This window comes from Hemiscyllium ocellatum, chromosome 11 (genome assembly GCF_020745735.1).
Source record: "Hemiscyllium ocellatum isolate sHemOce1 chromosome 11, sHemOce1.pat.X.cur, whole genome shotgun sequence".
NCBI classification, from domain to species: domain Eukaryota; kingdom Metazoa; phylum Chordata; class Chondrichthyes; order Orectolobiformes; family Hemiscylliidae; genus Hemiscyllium; species Hemiscyllium ocellatum.
In genome coordinates, this window is record NC_083411.1 from 92,687,877 (window position 1) to 92,705,489 (window position 17,613).

The 17,613-nt window shown below is 39.2% G+C and overlaps 1 protein-coding gene across 2 annotated transcripts in view; it reads right to left on the minus strand.

Moving 5' to 3' along the window:
- bcorl1 (BCL6 corepressor-like 1) overlaps positions 1-17,613 on the minus strand; it is a 175,612-nt gene that overhangs the window by 79,066 nt on the left and 78,933 nt on the right. For both annotated transcript variants that reach the window (XM_060832260.1, XM_060832261.1), the window contains 2 exons: positions 9,933-12,593; positions 219-372 (listed from right to left, as the gene is read on the minus strand). In XM_060832260.1, the coding sequence (XP_060688243.1) occupies positions 219-372; positions 9,933-12,593 (2,815 nt within the window). The remainder of the gene's footprint in view (positions 1-218; positions 373-9,932; positions 12,594-17,613) is intronic.

Sequence of the window (17,613 nt, forward strand, 5' to 3'; positions counted from 1 at the left end):
CTCAAAATTTCATGGAACAAGCTAACCGTGAATTAACAAACTCAAATTTAAACATGTTTATTCAATCAGCATTCAAAGGGCTCAGCTTGAAACATTGTGTTGTCCTGTCTCTTTGAGCAAATGGCTCCTAAACAGAAAGATGACGATATACATTTTTAAAATCTAAATCTCATTACTACCCAAAGGACATGCAGTTAGTATATTACAGATCAGCCCACCTTTTTCTTGTATTGCTGTTCTAGAAGAACATTCAGTCTTTGGTGTTCTCAGCCGTTTGCTTTTTCTTTCTCCATCAAGTCCTTTGGATGAACAGACATCATCTTCACTATCTCTATGACTCACTTCGAGACTGCTTGACCGTCTTTTGGATCCCTGCAATTTACATTCAACTGAGGTCAAGTTTACTTTCTGTACAACTATTCTTTCAAGTTTTGCAAATCAATGATTTCAATTTATTTGTCATCACTTGAAATTTACTTCTGCATTTATCTCCCCAAAAGTAAACAAAATGACGAATTAGGAATTCATAACAAGAAATATGGCTAAGTTGGCAGCTTTTCCCTACTCTATTTGCAATCATATTTATTATCATATTAAAGATCAAAGTTCTTGAAGTGATCAGATACTGGTTGCAACATACAGGAAATGGAGCACAATCCCGAACCATCAGGATTGATCAACTATGAATTCAGTTAAGAGTGATCCTCTTATTTCTCACCTTTTATTTTACTCCCAGTTCCATGATTATGCTGGCAAAAATCATTTCAATCAAGTGTTGCATTTACAATATACAAAAATGTGGCTAAGAAAGAAAGATTTTGTGCTTTACTGTGTGCCATTAAAAAACACATCAAATCCACTGAATTTTCTGAAGGGTAAATAATGTTGTTGTATAATCAATTGCAGCAGCAAATTTGCTTTATCGATCATTTTCATTTGGAAGGGAATGTGATAACCCAGGAGAATTCCTTGTTCCGCAAACAACTGACCTTTGGTGCACATCTGAACTGTTTGGGGTTTTGGTTTAATACTGCATCCAAAAGTTATCATTGCCAACAAACTAGTATTCCTTCTGTACTTTACTAAAGTATCAATTTTCTCAGGTATGTGCTATAGTCTTGGAATGAATGTGAACCAATGGCTTTAATCAGCTGGAGGTGAGATTTCTTCTCAGTGCCAAATGACACTCAATAGCTGAATCATGAACTCAGAAAATTACAGCCCCACCACAGACTATTTTTAGTCACAAGTGTAATCACTAATCATGATTGATTATCACAAGTATTTCATGGCAAGAGGGAAAAGGGGTGGTCAATGCAACAGTACCCAAGGCTGGATCACATAAAAAAGGAAGCACTGTGCTTCTAATTTAGGAAATGATTCCTCAGTAAGTACTAAGTCTAAATTTGACTATGAAACAGCAAAGGAGATATTGAGGTACCAGTCTATAGCTTAGTCAAGAAAGTAAGTTGTAAGGGTGGCTTTAAAGAGGGAAAATGAGAAGAGACAGAAATTCCAGACTGAAGATGGTAGACAAATGAAATCATAGATGGGAAAGGGGATAGGCAGGTTCATGAGAATCCATTCTTAGAGGGATGCAGAATTCTTCACTGTAAAGATTTGTAGCTCAGGTGCCGGTTACTGTACTCGTGGCTATGTTTGCTGAGCTGAGAAGTAGATTTGCAGATGTTCCGTCTCTGCCTAGGTGACATTCTCAGTGCTTTGGAGCCTCCTGTGAAGTGATACTGTACTGTGTCTTCTGGAATTTATTTGGTACCATTCCTGCTGCTTTCGGTTGCTGGTTCTGGTTGTTCGTTGTAGTGGCTGGTATACTGGGCCGAGGTCTATGTGTTTGTTGATGGAGTCCGTGGATGAGTGCCACAATTCCAGAAATTCTCTGGCTGTCCTCTATTTAGCTTGTCCTGTGATTGTTGTGCTGTCCCAGTTGAATTTGTGGCCCTTGGCATCTGTGTGTATGGCTATGAAGGACAGCTACCTGTGGCATTTAGCAGCTAGTTGGTGTTCGTGGATGCAAATTGCTAGTAGTCTACCTGTTTATCCTATATAGTATTTTGTGCAGTCTTTGCATGGCATCTTGTAAATTATGTTAGTCTTGCACATGACGGGAACAGGGGTCTTTTGTTCTGGTGAGTTGTAGTCTGAGCGTGGCTGTTGGTTTATGGGCTGTCCTGAATCTGACTGGTTGGAGAAGTCTGGCTGGCAGTTCTGAGACGTTTTTTATATAAAGTACCGTTGCCAGTGTGTTATGTCATGGCAAGTCCTTGTCATGTTGTCTATTTACTAGGCATCTGCGGATGATGTAGCTGATATATCTATACTTGGTGAAGACTCTGTAGAGGTGCTCTTCTTCTTCTGTTCACAGGTTGGGGGTGCTGCATTGTATTGTAGCCCTTTTGAACAGGATCCTAATGCAGCTTCTCTTGCGTGTGTTTGGGTAGTTCCTGTTGTAGTTCAGGATCTGGTCAGTGTGTGTGGTTTTTCTATAAGCTCTTGTACTGCATCCACCGTTGTGTTCTTTCTACCATCACATCCAGGAACAGGAGTTGGTTGTTGTCTTCCTCGTCTCTCGTAAATATGAACTCTGTGAGCATGGTGTTGATAATCCTGTGTGTGTTTCAATCTCTGTTCTCATAATAATTACAAAAGTGTTGTCCACGTACCTGATCCAGAGTTTGGGTTGGATTTGAGGGAAGACTGTTTGTTCCAGTCTTTGCATCACTGCTTCTGCTATGAGCCCAGAGATGGGTGAATCCACAGATGCCCCATTTATCTGTTCATATATTCGGTTATTGAATGTGAAGTATGTCGTCAAGCACAGGTCTAGTAGTCTGAGTACGCAGTTCTTGTTCTTTGGTTTCCCGTCACATCTTCTGGTCTATTTGACCAGATGGTCAGCTATTGTCTCTCTAGCTAGAGTTTTTCCAATTGAAGCGAAAAGTGCCATTATATCGAATGAGGCAGTTGCTTCAACCCTATCTATGTTTATCTTCTTGATGATGTCTAGGAATTCCTGTGATTATTGCATGGAGTGTCTGGATCCGTTGACAAGATGTTTCAGTTTTTGTTGGTTGCCAGTGTATGTGATGGAGTTCCTGGAAGTGCCACAACAGGTCTAAGTGGTATGCATGGTTTGTGTACCTTGGGTAATCTGTAAAATCTTGAAGAGTTGATGCATTCTGATTTCATCCTTTGTAGGTCAATCCTGGTTATCAGTCTTTTTTTTGCAGGTTCTTGTAGCGTGTTGTTTATTCTATTGGTTAGCTGTGGCGTGGGGGCCATACTCCCTCTGTAGGTAGGTGTCAGTATCTGCAAGCAGTTTCTCTGCTTTCTGAACATATTCAGTCTTGTTCATGATTATCGTCATTCTGCCTTTATCCACTGGTACAATGGTTACAACTCGTAGATAGCAAAAAAGCAGTACTAGCCAAGGGACTCACTGCAACCTCGGGGATGCAAAAACAACTGACTTCCTAGCTGAACTAAAATTTACGCTCAGAACTAATAGACTAACCAAAGAGACATAGCAAGTAGTCAGACAAACCACTGTACCCTTAATAATAAAGACAAATGAACAGCCTCAAAGAGAGGGAAGCCCTAAAAACACTCAAGAAGGATAAAACATAATCATATTATCAGTGGTTTATCAACACCATGCTCACAGGTATCAAATTTACAAGAGAAAAGGAAACTAACAACCAATTCCAATTTCTGGATGTGATAGTAGACACAACACAGAACGGTGGATGCAGCACAAGAGTGTATAGAAAAGCCACACACAAGGACCAGATCGTGAGCTACACCGGGAACCACCCAAACACACACAAGAGAAGTTGCATTAGTACCATGTTCAAAAGGGTTACAACACACTGCAGTAGTCCTGACTTGCAAAAGAGAAGAAAAACACCCCTTTACACAGTCTTCACCAAGAATGGGTATACCCGCAACTTCATTCGCAGATGCCAAGCAGACTAACAATGTAATGAGGACATACCATGACCCAACATACTAGCCACAGTACCTTAGATAAAAAACACTTCAAAACTAAAAGCCAACCTTTTCCGTCCACCCGGATTCATAACAGCCCGTAAACAGATAGCCACGCTTAGACAACTCACCAGAACAAGTGCAAGACTAATGTAATTCACAAGGTTCCGTGTAAAGACTGCGCGAAACACAATGTAGAATAAACAGGCAGACAATTAGCAATTCATATCCATGAACACCAACCAGCCATTAATCACCACAATCAGCTATCCACACAGAAAACAAGGAACACAAACTTGACTGGGACAACACAAGGGTCATATAACAAGCTAAACAGAGAACAGCCAGAGAATTTCTAGGAACATGGCACTCATCCATGGACTCCATCAACTAACACATAGACCGTCACTGGAACAACCAACTCGAACTTACAACTGAAAGCAGCAGGAACAGAACCAAATAAATTCCATAAGACACAGTACAGCAGTGCTTCACAGGAGGCTTTAGAGCACTGAAGATGTCACCCAGACAGGGACACAACCTCTGCAAACCAACTTTCCAGCTTGGCGAACATACTCATGACTACAGCAGAATTCTTCACTGAAGAGTTATAGGTCGTAGGTTACAGAAATAGGGATAAGAACTTTAAAATTAAGGCCTTAATTGACCAGGTCTCAACGTAGGCTAGCAAATACAGATTTGATGGTTATATGGGACTTACTGCAGTTTAGAACATCAGAGTTTAAGATGAGCTCACATGTATGGAAAAAAAAGATGCAGATCTGCCATTTGAATGGCTGCTTATGGAGGTACAATATGCATGGATGAGGGCTCCAACAGCAGATAAACTCAAGTAAGGATAGAAATAGAAGATATTATCAATGTCAAACTAGTATATGTTTTCTTTTACACTGATTGGGATATGGTATCAGAAAGTTAACTCAGACCAAATAGGGTATCAAGGTTGCCAACTATTTGGTTCAGCCACAGGCAACGGTCAGGACAAGGGACATCAACCATGTCAGGGGAACAGGTCCTTTTGTCAACGCCAAAGACAACATTTGCGAAAGAAAACCATGACTGGTTTTGTAGAAATAGTCTTATCATGCAAAGACTTTCAACAACCTGCAAGGTTTGTGTTCCCGGAGGGTGGAGTACACATGTGGAATGCTGTTCAATTTTTGGGTGGTGTCACAAAGCAGATGAGATGAGAAATATGAAGGGTCCAAGGACAGATCCTTGAGCCCCTGCAGGGATGATGACATGTAGCCAATGTGATAGGATAGGTAGGAGTGGACATTGCACAAATGAAATACACTAGAGAGAGATGTTGTGGTGAACCAAATTTTAAGGGATGCATGGAGATCGATTAATCAAGAAAGCTCAGTCACAGAAGGTGTATATCAGGAATTTTAATTAACATCTACAGTGCTGCTGAATGGTGCAAACCTAATTGGATAGATTCAAATATGAGCCTCAACCTAGATAAAGCCAGAGTTAAAATTCAGCTTCTTTCACTTTTACTAGTGGTGGAAGACAATAGAGCCTGGACTTTCTGATTCGCATTATATTATGCTGGCAGATATAAATTTATAATGAATGGGCTAAAATCTGTGATCCAATGTCCAGAGAAATTTTATCTGTCAAAATAATACTTTTGCAATCTCAGCTGTCCAGAATTAGCCTTATAATTTTCACAGTCCACTATATAGTGTGTGCACTGAGATGGAATCCAGATAACATTTTAATAACTCCATTTTCAAAGAACATGAAGTCTTCACATCTATTGTGCAGTTAATGCAGTGAAGCAAAGTACAGGTTGCTGGTGATGCAAAATGGAACTTTTTCCATTCTGATCCAGTATTAGCATCAAACATTCCCATAGCAGGTAAGGAAGCTCAACTAACAACATCTCTTGAGCACGAACATTACAATAGTACACCATCATATTCACGTCCTATTTCCTGGGTTCAGAATGAGATTGCAAATTTAGTACCACACTTGGGGTGGTTTTGCTTACTAGAAGCCTGCATTAATAAATTTGAGAAACCATTTCATGTATGACCCATCAGGCTAACATATATCAGAGTTATTTTATCTGGATTTGAATCTACTATTTAACCAACAGTACTGCCAAACCATTTATCCATTAGCAATATAATTGGATTGTAACATTATTTAAAATGGAGACATATTTGATGAATAACATCAGCAAAAATTATTATAATAGCAATTTATTTTGATATGAAGGTGAATCAATACATAGCAAAGAAGACAGGGGATGGGCTAGGTAACATAAATATTGAACAGAAAAATGTCATTCCATCTAATCGTGACATTATTTCAGAGGCAATTGCCTATCTGCCCCTCATGGTTAGAACAGGTCATATTTTAAAAGTTCACCATTTCTTATCCAAAGAACAATACCACTTTGTGAATGACACTAACCCTCTCTGTGTTTACAGTAGTGCACAATCAGATTTGAGATGACATTTTACACATGTACATTTCTTGATTTTTACCACTTAACTTCAAGAACTAAAACCTCATTTTAGGTCTAGATTTTATAGTAGTATGATAGTCCAACAGTCACACAGTCTTTAAAAGTGATAGCAATTTCTGTAACCTGCATTTATATAGTTAAACACAGTGATGCAGAAGTTGTCATTGATTCTAAGCTTCTCCATTTATGCACAATTGAAGTGATTGCAATTAGTGAACTGCCAAAACCCTGTTTGTTTACAGTTATTCTGATGGCAAAAGCAGCTTGAATGAATTAACATCTTGTTGAATGAGGTGTAACCATTCAGTGTTTGCATAACACTTTTGGCACAATAAAATATCCAAAAGATACTTCATGGGGCAAACACAAACAGATGACAAAAGCTTTGGTCAAAGATTTGAGTTTTAAGGTATCTCTTAAAAAAGGGTACTGAGGTAGAGAGGCAGAGACATTAGGGTCAGTATTTCAATGCTTAAGCTACTTTCAACTGAAGAAACAGCCACCAATGGTGAAGCAATTAAATGCTGAGATGCTTTAGATGTCTGAATTAGAGAATCACAGCTATCCTGGAGGGTTATGAAGCTGCAGGGTATTGTACTGGTTAAGTGGGGTTATATTAGGGAAGATTTTGAAAACAAGGATGAAAATTCTAAAGCGTGAATTTGTACTCACTGCCAATGCAATTTTAATGTCCGTCATGTCACTACCAGAGATGGTGCTGGGCTTGCAATAACTCCATAAATCACCTGTTGTCCCAGAATCAAACTGCACAGCAGTTGAGCCAGAGGAGCTCTCAGAAAGACTGACAACAAAAAATGCTAGAAATCACAGTGGGTCAGGCAGCATCCGTGGAGAGATAGAGATAGAGAGAGATAGAGAGAGATAGAGAGAGAGATAGAGAGAGATAGAGAGAGATAGAGAGAGAGATAGAGAGAGATAGAGAGAGAGATAGAGAGAGATAGAGAGAGATAGAGAGAGATAGAGAGAGAGAGAGAGAGAGAGAGAGAGAGAGAGAAAGCTAACCTTTTGAATTTAGATGACTCTTCTTCACAGCATCTGCAGTAATGAGCTCTCAGAAAGAGTCCTTGTTGCCTCACTCACCACCTCATTCATTGCCACGATCTCTGGACATAATGATGAATAAGGCAGTGAGGTGAGCCAATGAGGTGAGCAGAGGCTGGGTGATATTGACAGCAGTGAGTGGGTTGATGAGGATGAAACAGCAATAATGTGCGCACACTAATGATGTCAGCAACACCGATGGCTGGATCCATACCATGGAAACCCCACAATAATGTCAATTGCAGCAACTTCCCATTCTAATGTATTGGCAGGAGATATTCTATTCTAACAAGAGTTGATTGAACAGTGTACTAACTTCATGATTACTGATGGACAGCCTGTAGTTACTAAAAGATAATTTCATATTTGTAGAACATACTTTTCTTTTTACAAATACAATAATATTTATGCTTAAACTTTGAAGGAGATTATGTCAGCTTCAATTTCAATCCCATATGTAAGTTGCAATCCTTTACATTGCACTCAGAAAATGTTTACTGCAAATTGATTAAGTCTTCTGAGTTATTTTACTTCTGAGTTTGCTACATCAGAATTGATAATTTTGATTGACTACTTACCTTGCCTGCTAACATTGATATTCAGGGATGAGAGTGGCCAGAGACAAAAAGTTCTGAACAGTTTTTATGACAAAGAACAAAACATACATTATTGTAGCAAAGCAGCATTTTAAAGGGCTGGAAAAGTATTGCATTTTTATCATCTTATGCAATGCTTCTCAGCCACTTCAAATAGATGGAATTGTAAAAGGACAGCAAGATAAATGAAATGTAATAAAAGCAAAATATTCCAGATGCTACAACACTGAAATAAGAAGAGTACTGAAAATACTGAGCAGGTCTGGCACCATATGTGGATTTATTATGGTTCATAGGGTAGTTATTTGTCAAGGTGAGGTACCTCCTGGGACATTTTTTGGGGTGGTCAGGTATTCCTAAGACTTATTAATAGTAAAAAGGTATGTGCCTATCAAAGGTTTGTAAACAATCAAAGACATATCTATCAAACTTGTCAAGATCTCTCTGAAGGTGTTTTTATGAATAGTGTTTTTTCCTAATAGAATGTAGTTTGCAATATGGAACTTTATTTTTTTCTTCTGTCTGCATGGATACTAGTTGGGTTGACATGGTAGGGGGAAAGAGTGTGGAATAATGGGTAGGCATAGATTATATGAGGAGCCATGAATATGGGTAGAGGGGCATAAAGTGACATGGGAACATGAGGTACAAAAGGGGAATGGCAAGAGGGCATGGGTGGCAGTGGAATTATGGTACATGAAGAGTAAGGGCTGGAGCAATGTTTCATAATCTATTATTGTAATTTTTTAACATAATACTGGAGCCTGAAAGCACATTTTCTGCCCAATCTGTCTCAACGAATGACAACCTCCTCGGTCTTTGAGTAACCTGGCCTAGTTTTGAATCCAGCTTACCCTCTCAGATCAGAAGTGGTGAGGGCATGCAGCCAATTTCAAAGGTCAGGGAGGTCAGGGCTGCAGAGCCGGTTACTCTGTATACCCAACCTGCGAATGCAATTCCAGGCTTCTTCCTCTTCACTATAAGTTTTAATTCTTCAGTCTCTTCATGCTAATGTTCCAGCTCCTTCAATCAGAGATTTTCTCTCTTCTGCCCTAGCTGATCCTCCAATTGTGGGTTCTCTCCACAGAGGAAAAGCAATAGCATGAAAGAAAGAAACTGATTCTCCATTCACAGTACTGCAGTCAGTTTCTGGTCTCATGAACAAAGAGCAGAATTGCATCTCTTTTCCTTAAAATCCCCATAAATTGGATCATCCCCAAAAAGTTGGAATATCAATTTAAAATAACTGTTTTCTAAGAAGCTAATGTCATAAATCTGACAAATGGTGGAAATTTCTCATTCCTGCATTTTTGTGCTGAACACCTGATAATTCCCAAGCTGGCACAATGTTCAAACTATATTTGGAGAGAAGGTAATCCATGCCACAGAAATCACAGGATACTGTTCAAAATCAGTGATGAGCACCACTGCTACACCACTGTACAATCTAGCTCATAAAGTCGCCAGCTATTCTGTTCTATGTTCAGTATTACATATTTTCTTCCTTTGGCTAGTGCAAATTTATTGGAACCAAATACCAGAAAATACATTCCTAGGATCATTCATCAGACAAAAAATAGCATGGATTATTATTAAAACCTGAAGCTAATACAAAAGTAAACAAAATGAAACTGCATCCTTATTATAAAAATATACAAAATTGCATCACATAGCTGTGTTTAACATTCTAAACACCATAATCTTCATTAAGCCATGAAACAAAAATTCTCAAACAAGGAAAAAAGCATGTTGAAAATTATAATTACCTGAATGGTCTGCTGTTCCCGATTTAATCTTTTGCAACTTACAATATCTTCCTTCTTAGTGCATTTCAACTTCTTTCCAATATAGCTAGATGGATTTGTACTGCATCTAACTGAATTAGGTCCTTTACATTTAGAAACTAGATTCTTCACTGAACCATCCTTCTTTTCTTTGGTAACAGTACATTTGACTGGTCCACAATGCTCTTTCTCATTACATATAGCTTTAGTCATGGATTGATCTGCATCTGTAGATAATTTGGAGGATGTTGTATTTCCACATGCCAACTCTTGTATGGTTGCTAGCTCTACCTTCTTGTCACTTTCTACAACAGGAAGATCCTTAATACTATGGCTATGATTAATTAAAGGCTGGTTGCTCAATAGCAAAGAAGTAATTATTCTTTGTCCTTTTTGCTCCATATTTTGATTTTTTCCAACTTCATCCACATCACCCGTTGAATTATTAGAATTTTCACTTGTAATTCCATTATTGGTTTTACCCATTTTGTCCACCTTGATTGTAGAAATCATATTTTGTTGATCTTTCTGACCACTTTTGCTTTCAAAAGGTAAACGGCTCAAGTCAACTACATTTGTACTACTGGAGGCTGATTGGTTCAAATCTTTGGAAGGAGTACCTTCCTTACTTATTGCATTTGGAGTGAATGATTTCGGATTGTCCTTTTTACTTTCAATTGCAAATAGTTCCAAAGCCCGGTTACGAACAATAGTCTCCAAGTTGGATAATGGCGAACCCATTATCTGTAGCTTGTCTTCTTTTGTTTTTTCTCCACAGTTCTGAGGAGTCCAAACAGCCCCCAGATGATGTGGGCTTTGAAATAAAGTATATTCACCTCTGGAAGATGTTAACCCACAAGGAATTCCTTGAGCTAGGGGTAGCTGTTGTGCTGAACAACTGCCATTAGTTAACAATGATGAATGATGAAATGGAGTTTTATCTTTTGCCAGATAAAGGTGGTTAATGACGAATGGGGGATATGTATTTGAATGAAATGATGCCACTTCATTTGGGTTGGAAACAAAACAGCTATGCAATTGACTATTAGGTTTTTTTACACCTTCACCTCCACATGCATCCTTTTTGGCCTCCCCACTTTTGTCACCATTGGCAAGTGATAACTGGCAATCGCCTTGGTAAACAATTGAAATTGGTTCTTGCTTAGCAGCATTCTTAGAATCTTCATTACCAATCTGTAACATAGACGCAGGTATAGCATTGGCTACACCAACAAAAGTCCGTGGGTTATGGTTCACCAGTTTACTGGAACCTTTTACCCAGGACCAAGCTGGGTTCAATGGCTGCAAGGTTAAAGGGTCAATTGAATTCTTTTGAAGAGTAGTGCCATTTCTTATAGTATCTGGAAAAACCACAACAGGTGATGTTAAACCAAAGTTTCCTTTAATACTGTTGGCACTATAGATACCTTGAGGAATTTGAGATGTGATACCATCATTTTTAGAGTGCAACAGGGAGAATGATCTATCTCCTTTAACAGGCGTCAATACTGGCATAGGTGGGGTTTTCCGCAGCTCAGGGAAAGAATTCTGTTTAACCCCAATACCATGACAGCTTGATTTTGCTGACAAATCTAGTGGCAAGTCATGGGATCCCTCTGGATATATCTGCTTCTCAAGTTGAGGTGGAGATCTAAATACTATGAATGGAGGATGTGAATTTTCTGAGGGCCCACCTGAACGCTGGTGAGTAGAACTGCACTCAGGAAGTTTAGATAACTGACTATTTGGGATCTTTTGTCCCAAAGATAATTCACTGCCTGGGTTGAAATAAACGTGGGAAGTTGGTAGTGAAGCATGGGAGGTGGAAGCTAAAATCTGTTGCTGCTGAGAGGATTCTGATTCAGTTTTATTTTTTGCAAACAGGGACTGAGAGTAGTCAGCAGTATGTTTGATCTTGGATTCTGAAGTCAAAGGTCTGTTGAGCATCACTGGATGAGAATATGAATGTAGATCAGATGTTACATTAATGCTGCCTCCTTTACTTTGTAAAAATGGTGGTACTGTCTGCACTGTAACTCCTAAAGTTGTTGGAAGAGATGATGCAACATGGGGATGGACCAAGTTTGGTGGTAAGTACATCAAATGTGGACCCTGGTTAAACATTGGTGAAAGAAATGGTCGAGTAACAGTGTGTAAATTCTGGGATGACGATAAACCAGGTTTGAACAAGTTTAATGAGTTTGGTGCATCAAAAGGGCGGCAATTCCCTGATTTAGCACTGTCTATTTGTGGATCATTCCAGAGGAGTCCTTGATACTTAGCTTCAGTCCCAGGAGTCACTTTTTGCTTTATAGTCTTTTCTGGTTCCCCAGTGTTTTCCTGAGTGCAAGTAGTTTTTGACAGAGTTTGTTGTGCTTTACGATGCATGCCCGTACTCTCCAAATTTTTCATTTTGTCATCTCCACTTTCTGGCATTTCCCCATGAAGCAATTTACTTTCCACATTTGTAACTTTTTCAGTCTTTAACTGTGTGTCCGAAGTGGTCATGAAGGTGACCTCCTCTTCTTTGCGAACAGATTTTTCAGGCTCATTATTCTTGCAATTCTGAAGTTCCTCCTGCAATAAGTTACTTTCATCCCACTCGACTTGATGGGCACCATTGCTCATTCGTTCAGTCGCCACCTAAAAAGATATGGCAATCAACAGAGATTTCAATAAGCCTAGGTTTCCTAAAAACTACTTTACATCACTACTAATAACTTTAAATTGATTCACAGCTAAAGTAAGGATTTTAAGAATATTCTTGAAGTGTCTGAGATACAACTGTGCTTCTGGGAATCTCTTGCAGGTATTTATACTCAGTACTTTTAAAAAGGACATCGTTCATTTTCATCTTGTTTTCCTGAAGCCTTGACACTTTTTGGGAATGTCGGAACTGCTCAAACCCAAGTACCTATTTTTTAGATTAGAAGTTTTTACAAGTTTGCTCTCAGGCTATGAGGGGTGTCAAGTCCACATTTATTTCTTTTCCTTAACAGCCTTCAGAAGGATCTGTGTCAAAGTTACAATTATTTTAATAACTATAATGTTTGCAGCTATTTCAGAAGGTGTTAAGGTTTAAATTGTAATTGCTTGTGGTTCATCAGCCAATGGGGGCAGAGGCAAACGGAGAATTGTCCAGCTCGCTGCAGCTTGAAGCCCTGGAGTTTTAACGCTGAAGCTTTATGCATAATAGCTTAGTCAGTTCCCTTGCGAACCAGGAGGAGCAGGAGCAACAGCTGCATAAATAGATTGATGCACACGTGTCACCATACACAGCATGACCCTGACCAATGGCAACAACGTTAATGAAGTGAGAGTCAGGGCCCCCTATCAATGTGCAAATCTGAGAGATGGCCGAGAAAGAAGTGCCATTAGCACTGCACAGTGCCAGACAGGGCCTCTCAACAGAGTGCAGGCCTAAGTGGCAGCGTTAGGAGGAGAAAAGGGATGGTGGTCAAGAGTGGACCAGAAGAGTGCAGCAGGGTAATAGAACATAAGTCAAGGCATCCAAACAGAGTATGGACCTGAGCAGTAGCAAGAATAGTAGTGGTTACAACAACAGAGTAGGAGAGGGCCCCAGAAAAAAGTGTGCAAGCCTGAATGGCAGCAATGGCAGCAAAGCTAGCAAAAAAAAGAGAGGGGGATGCAAAGCCATTGAACAGAATGTTGGCAGAAAGTTATAACAAAATGAAAACAAACATTAATTGTTTGCACAGGGTACAGATAGGTAATTATTACAGTGTTTTTTTTTAAATCCCCCAGAGCTGGAACAGTAGTTTAACTAATAACTGGGGTGATCCATTTATTACTTTATTAATTTAAGTTAACAATAAAAACTATAAAATAAAGTTCTTCAGGATACCAATAAACAAGCAAATTTAAAAAGAGAGATGGAAGAGCAGACTATTTGCATATACAGTAACAAATGGGAGTTTGTGGACAACAATATAGATTCAGATTTACAGACCTGCAGAAAATGTCCTTGCCTTTCTGGTCACTCCAGCTCAGAACGAATGAGCTGCAGTGGGAGTTGGAGACACTCAAACATGAGGGAGGGAGAGGAACTTCTGAGTACTTTTGTCTTGAATGCAAATACATCCCAGAGAAAAGCAGAAAATAAAAGATTTTTTCTGTTATAAAGCAGAGTGGCAGGTACTTAGGAAAGAGAAAATGAAGTTTTCAAGCATTGGTGCTATGCTACACATGCAACATGCTGATTATCTGTGAAGAGAAGCAGAAAGCCTGTAGAGAGGGCAGCCACAATGCATATCAAGGAACCAAAGTTCAGAGAACTGTCCAAAGAGGGAAGAAGCAAAATGGAAATGTATAGTGATAGGGGACTCCATAAATCAGGACAATAGGTAGCATCTTCTGCAGCCACAAACAAGCATTCTGAACATGTGTTACCTACAAGTTGGCAAGGGATATTATATAAAAGGAAAAGGAAAGGGATAATCCCCAGTTGTTCCAATTCATGTCAATAATTAGGACAAGGGAGGAAATCCATTTGGGGGAAAATATCAAGTATTAAGATTAAATTTAGGTTAGGATTGTTGTCATGTAGCAGTATTAAACTCTGGATTATTGTGTGAGCAACATGAAATTTTACTTAAAAACAAACCAACAGTCAGATTAGGAACATTAGCACATGGCTAAAGAACTAATGTAGAAAAAGAAATATTTATTTTAATGGAACAGCTCAAAACGAAAATTAGAATAAGATGTATTTTAAAAGGATATGCCTTGCTTGATTAACACATTACATTTTTGAACAGGACGGACAAGGGTCATACAATAAATTGCTAGGTCAAAATTTTGGAACAACCTCTCCAATAGCATTGTGAGAGGAGCTACACCAAATAGACAACAACAATTCAAGAAAGCAGCTTAATAGCACATTCTCAGGGGCAACAGGAGATAGGAAGTAAATGCTGGCCCAACCGGCGATGCCTACATTCAATGGAATAGAATGCTCGACATAAAAGCAAAGAGTAAGAGGAAGGCACTGTTATGGCAGTGGCAGAAAAGTGGTATTCCACAATGATTGCTGCTGAGACCATAGTGTCTGTGGCTTAACTTAATTTAGACTACTGTATCAAAACACAATCTCTGAATTTTCAGGTGATTCAAATTGATGGGCTGATAACAGCCGAAGGACAGGATGAGCTCTAGTGTGCAGTACAAGAGTACTGATAATATCCCTACCTCCAAGATCAAAAGTTCCAGGATCATGTCTCACCTGCTCTACTTTTCAATAATTAACATTTCTGAATAAAATGATTAGAAATAATTGGCTGAGAGACAGAGGACTGCAACAAATTAAAGATATTAACAGAATGAACATATGATTGGCTAAGTAATTTCAGCTAAACAGATATTAAAATTTTACCAAAACAAATTAGAGAATGTTTATATTGCTTGGAATTAAGAATTTAAATAGATTTGTGGTGTACAGAGATGACAGCAAATATACAAATCACAAGTAATGACAGAGATTTTAAAAATTTATATGAAGCACCTCTAAGCACAGAAACCATGGGGTTGGGGGAGGGGGGGTAAAATAGTGTGCAGAGGAAGACGTAGGGGCTGAATTACATAATTCAGTGTCTAGGCAATTAAAGGCACAGTCACCAATAATCAGGCCGACAGAAAGCGGGAATGCACAAAGCATAGGAATTAAACAACCATGAGGCCTACTGAAGGTTACTGAAATGAGTTGGGATAATCTCATGGAAGGATGAGAATTTGAAAAAGTAATAAATTGCTGGGATTGAGAGCCAATGTAAGTTAGTGAGCACAGGGATGGCAGTGAAATAAGACTTACTGTGCATTCGGATACAGGCAAATATTGGGGGAGTTGAAGTTTATAAGGTAGAAAAGGAAGACGGCCAACAGACCATTGTAATTTTTAAAGACTGGATGTCAGGATTTTAAACACCTCGTTCAAAATCTTGAGGGGAATAATTGCACGTTCTTCAATCGGTGTAAATGAAGCTCCCCATGCCTAAATCATTCTCATAAAATGTTTTCTACATCTCCTCTTAAAATAGAAGGTGGGTAAAATGGCTTGATTTTTCTGATGGCAAGATGATTGGTTTTGTATAACAGGACCTGGTAGAATCCCCATCCCAGTAGACTTGGGAGGAATTGCTCAGGAAATTGAAGAATCCATTTGGCAATTCCCCTGTATCTGAAACTTTCTATTTAAAATCAAAGAATTCCAAAGGTCTGCTGCAGTTAAGTAAAAATTATTAAATACCTAATTTAACTCCGGAGTAACTATAAAACTGAATCCTACCAAGATACTACACAGCTGCACCTCCAAGACTTCCAACATTGCCCCAATCACTGATGAGACACTGACTCTTGCCTCCAAGGACAGATAACACCACCCCCCAGCTATTAGACCTACACCCCCACCCTGATGAACTCAACTCCCTTTTACTGCCACCAAATCTGACACCACTCCCTCAGCTTGTTGGACCCAGCTCCTTACTCCACCACCAGAACAATCCCCTTTCGTCACTGTAACTAACACATTCCCCTGCCTGGCATCCAACTCCTTGAAACCTACCCACTTGGTACCCTACCCTTCTGGCATCCTAACCTTACACTTATCTTATGTACTTAGCATTTGACTGCAGCTGTCTGTGGTTGACCTTTAAATTTCAAAATATAGCAGCTGACTGCTGTGAAAATAACAGGCACGGTTTGCTTTGCCCTGACAATTCTACACTACAATGGACCTGTTAAAATGAAAGTGCACTCCACATTTCTGAAGAAGCCCTGATCAGAATCTGCTGTCAGAAATACAGAGCTCTTTCATTATGTATAAAAAAGGTGCAGAATGCCACGTTTGCTCAAGACTGCCACTCCTTGAAAATTCCAGTCAACTATTCCAATTGAGGCAAAACCAGTTTCTTCATAAAAGGTTCACCTTAACTTTCTGCTTTTGAACCTTTATAAAGCTAAGGACGCTATGAGGAGAAAGTGAGGACTGCAGATTCTGAAGATCAGAGCTGAAAAATGTGTTGCTGGAAAAACGCAGCTCGTCAGGCAGCATCCAAGGAGCAGGAGAATCGATGTTTCGGGCATAAGCCCTGATTCTCCTGCTCCTTGGATGCTGCCTGACCTGCTGCGCTTTTCCAGCAACACATTTTTCAGCTAAGGATGCTATGAGTCATTTTAATCACTCCTCAATCAGCAAAGCACCTTCAGTGATTTGTAGGCATATAATCAAAGGTCTCTCTATTTCTGCATCACCGTTAAAAAATTGCACCAATTATATTGTCAGTTTTCCAAGATGTATCATTACACTCTTATCTGCATGACATTTCATCCGTCATGTGTCCACTCATTCCACCAACCTGACTATATCCACTTGAAATGTATCACTATCCTCCACACAACACTTCATGTTTTGCACCACATGAAAATTTTGAAGCTGTAATCGATCCATTCAAGTCTAGGTTATTAATATTTAACAAGAAAAGCAGTGATCCTGACATCAAGCCTACTGTACACTCTCCTTCAATCAGAAAAGCAGCCACTCACCAAACCTATGCTACCACTATCCCTTTCATTCTAAGAGCTTCAACTCTGCCAACAACTGTACTTCCACAACACAACTATTCCCCCTAACCTACTACCTAAATCATCC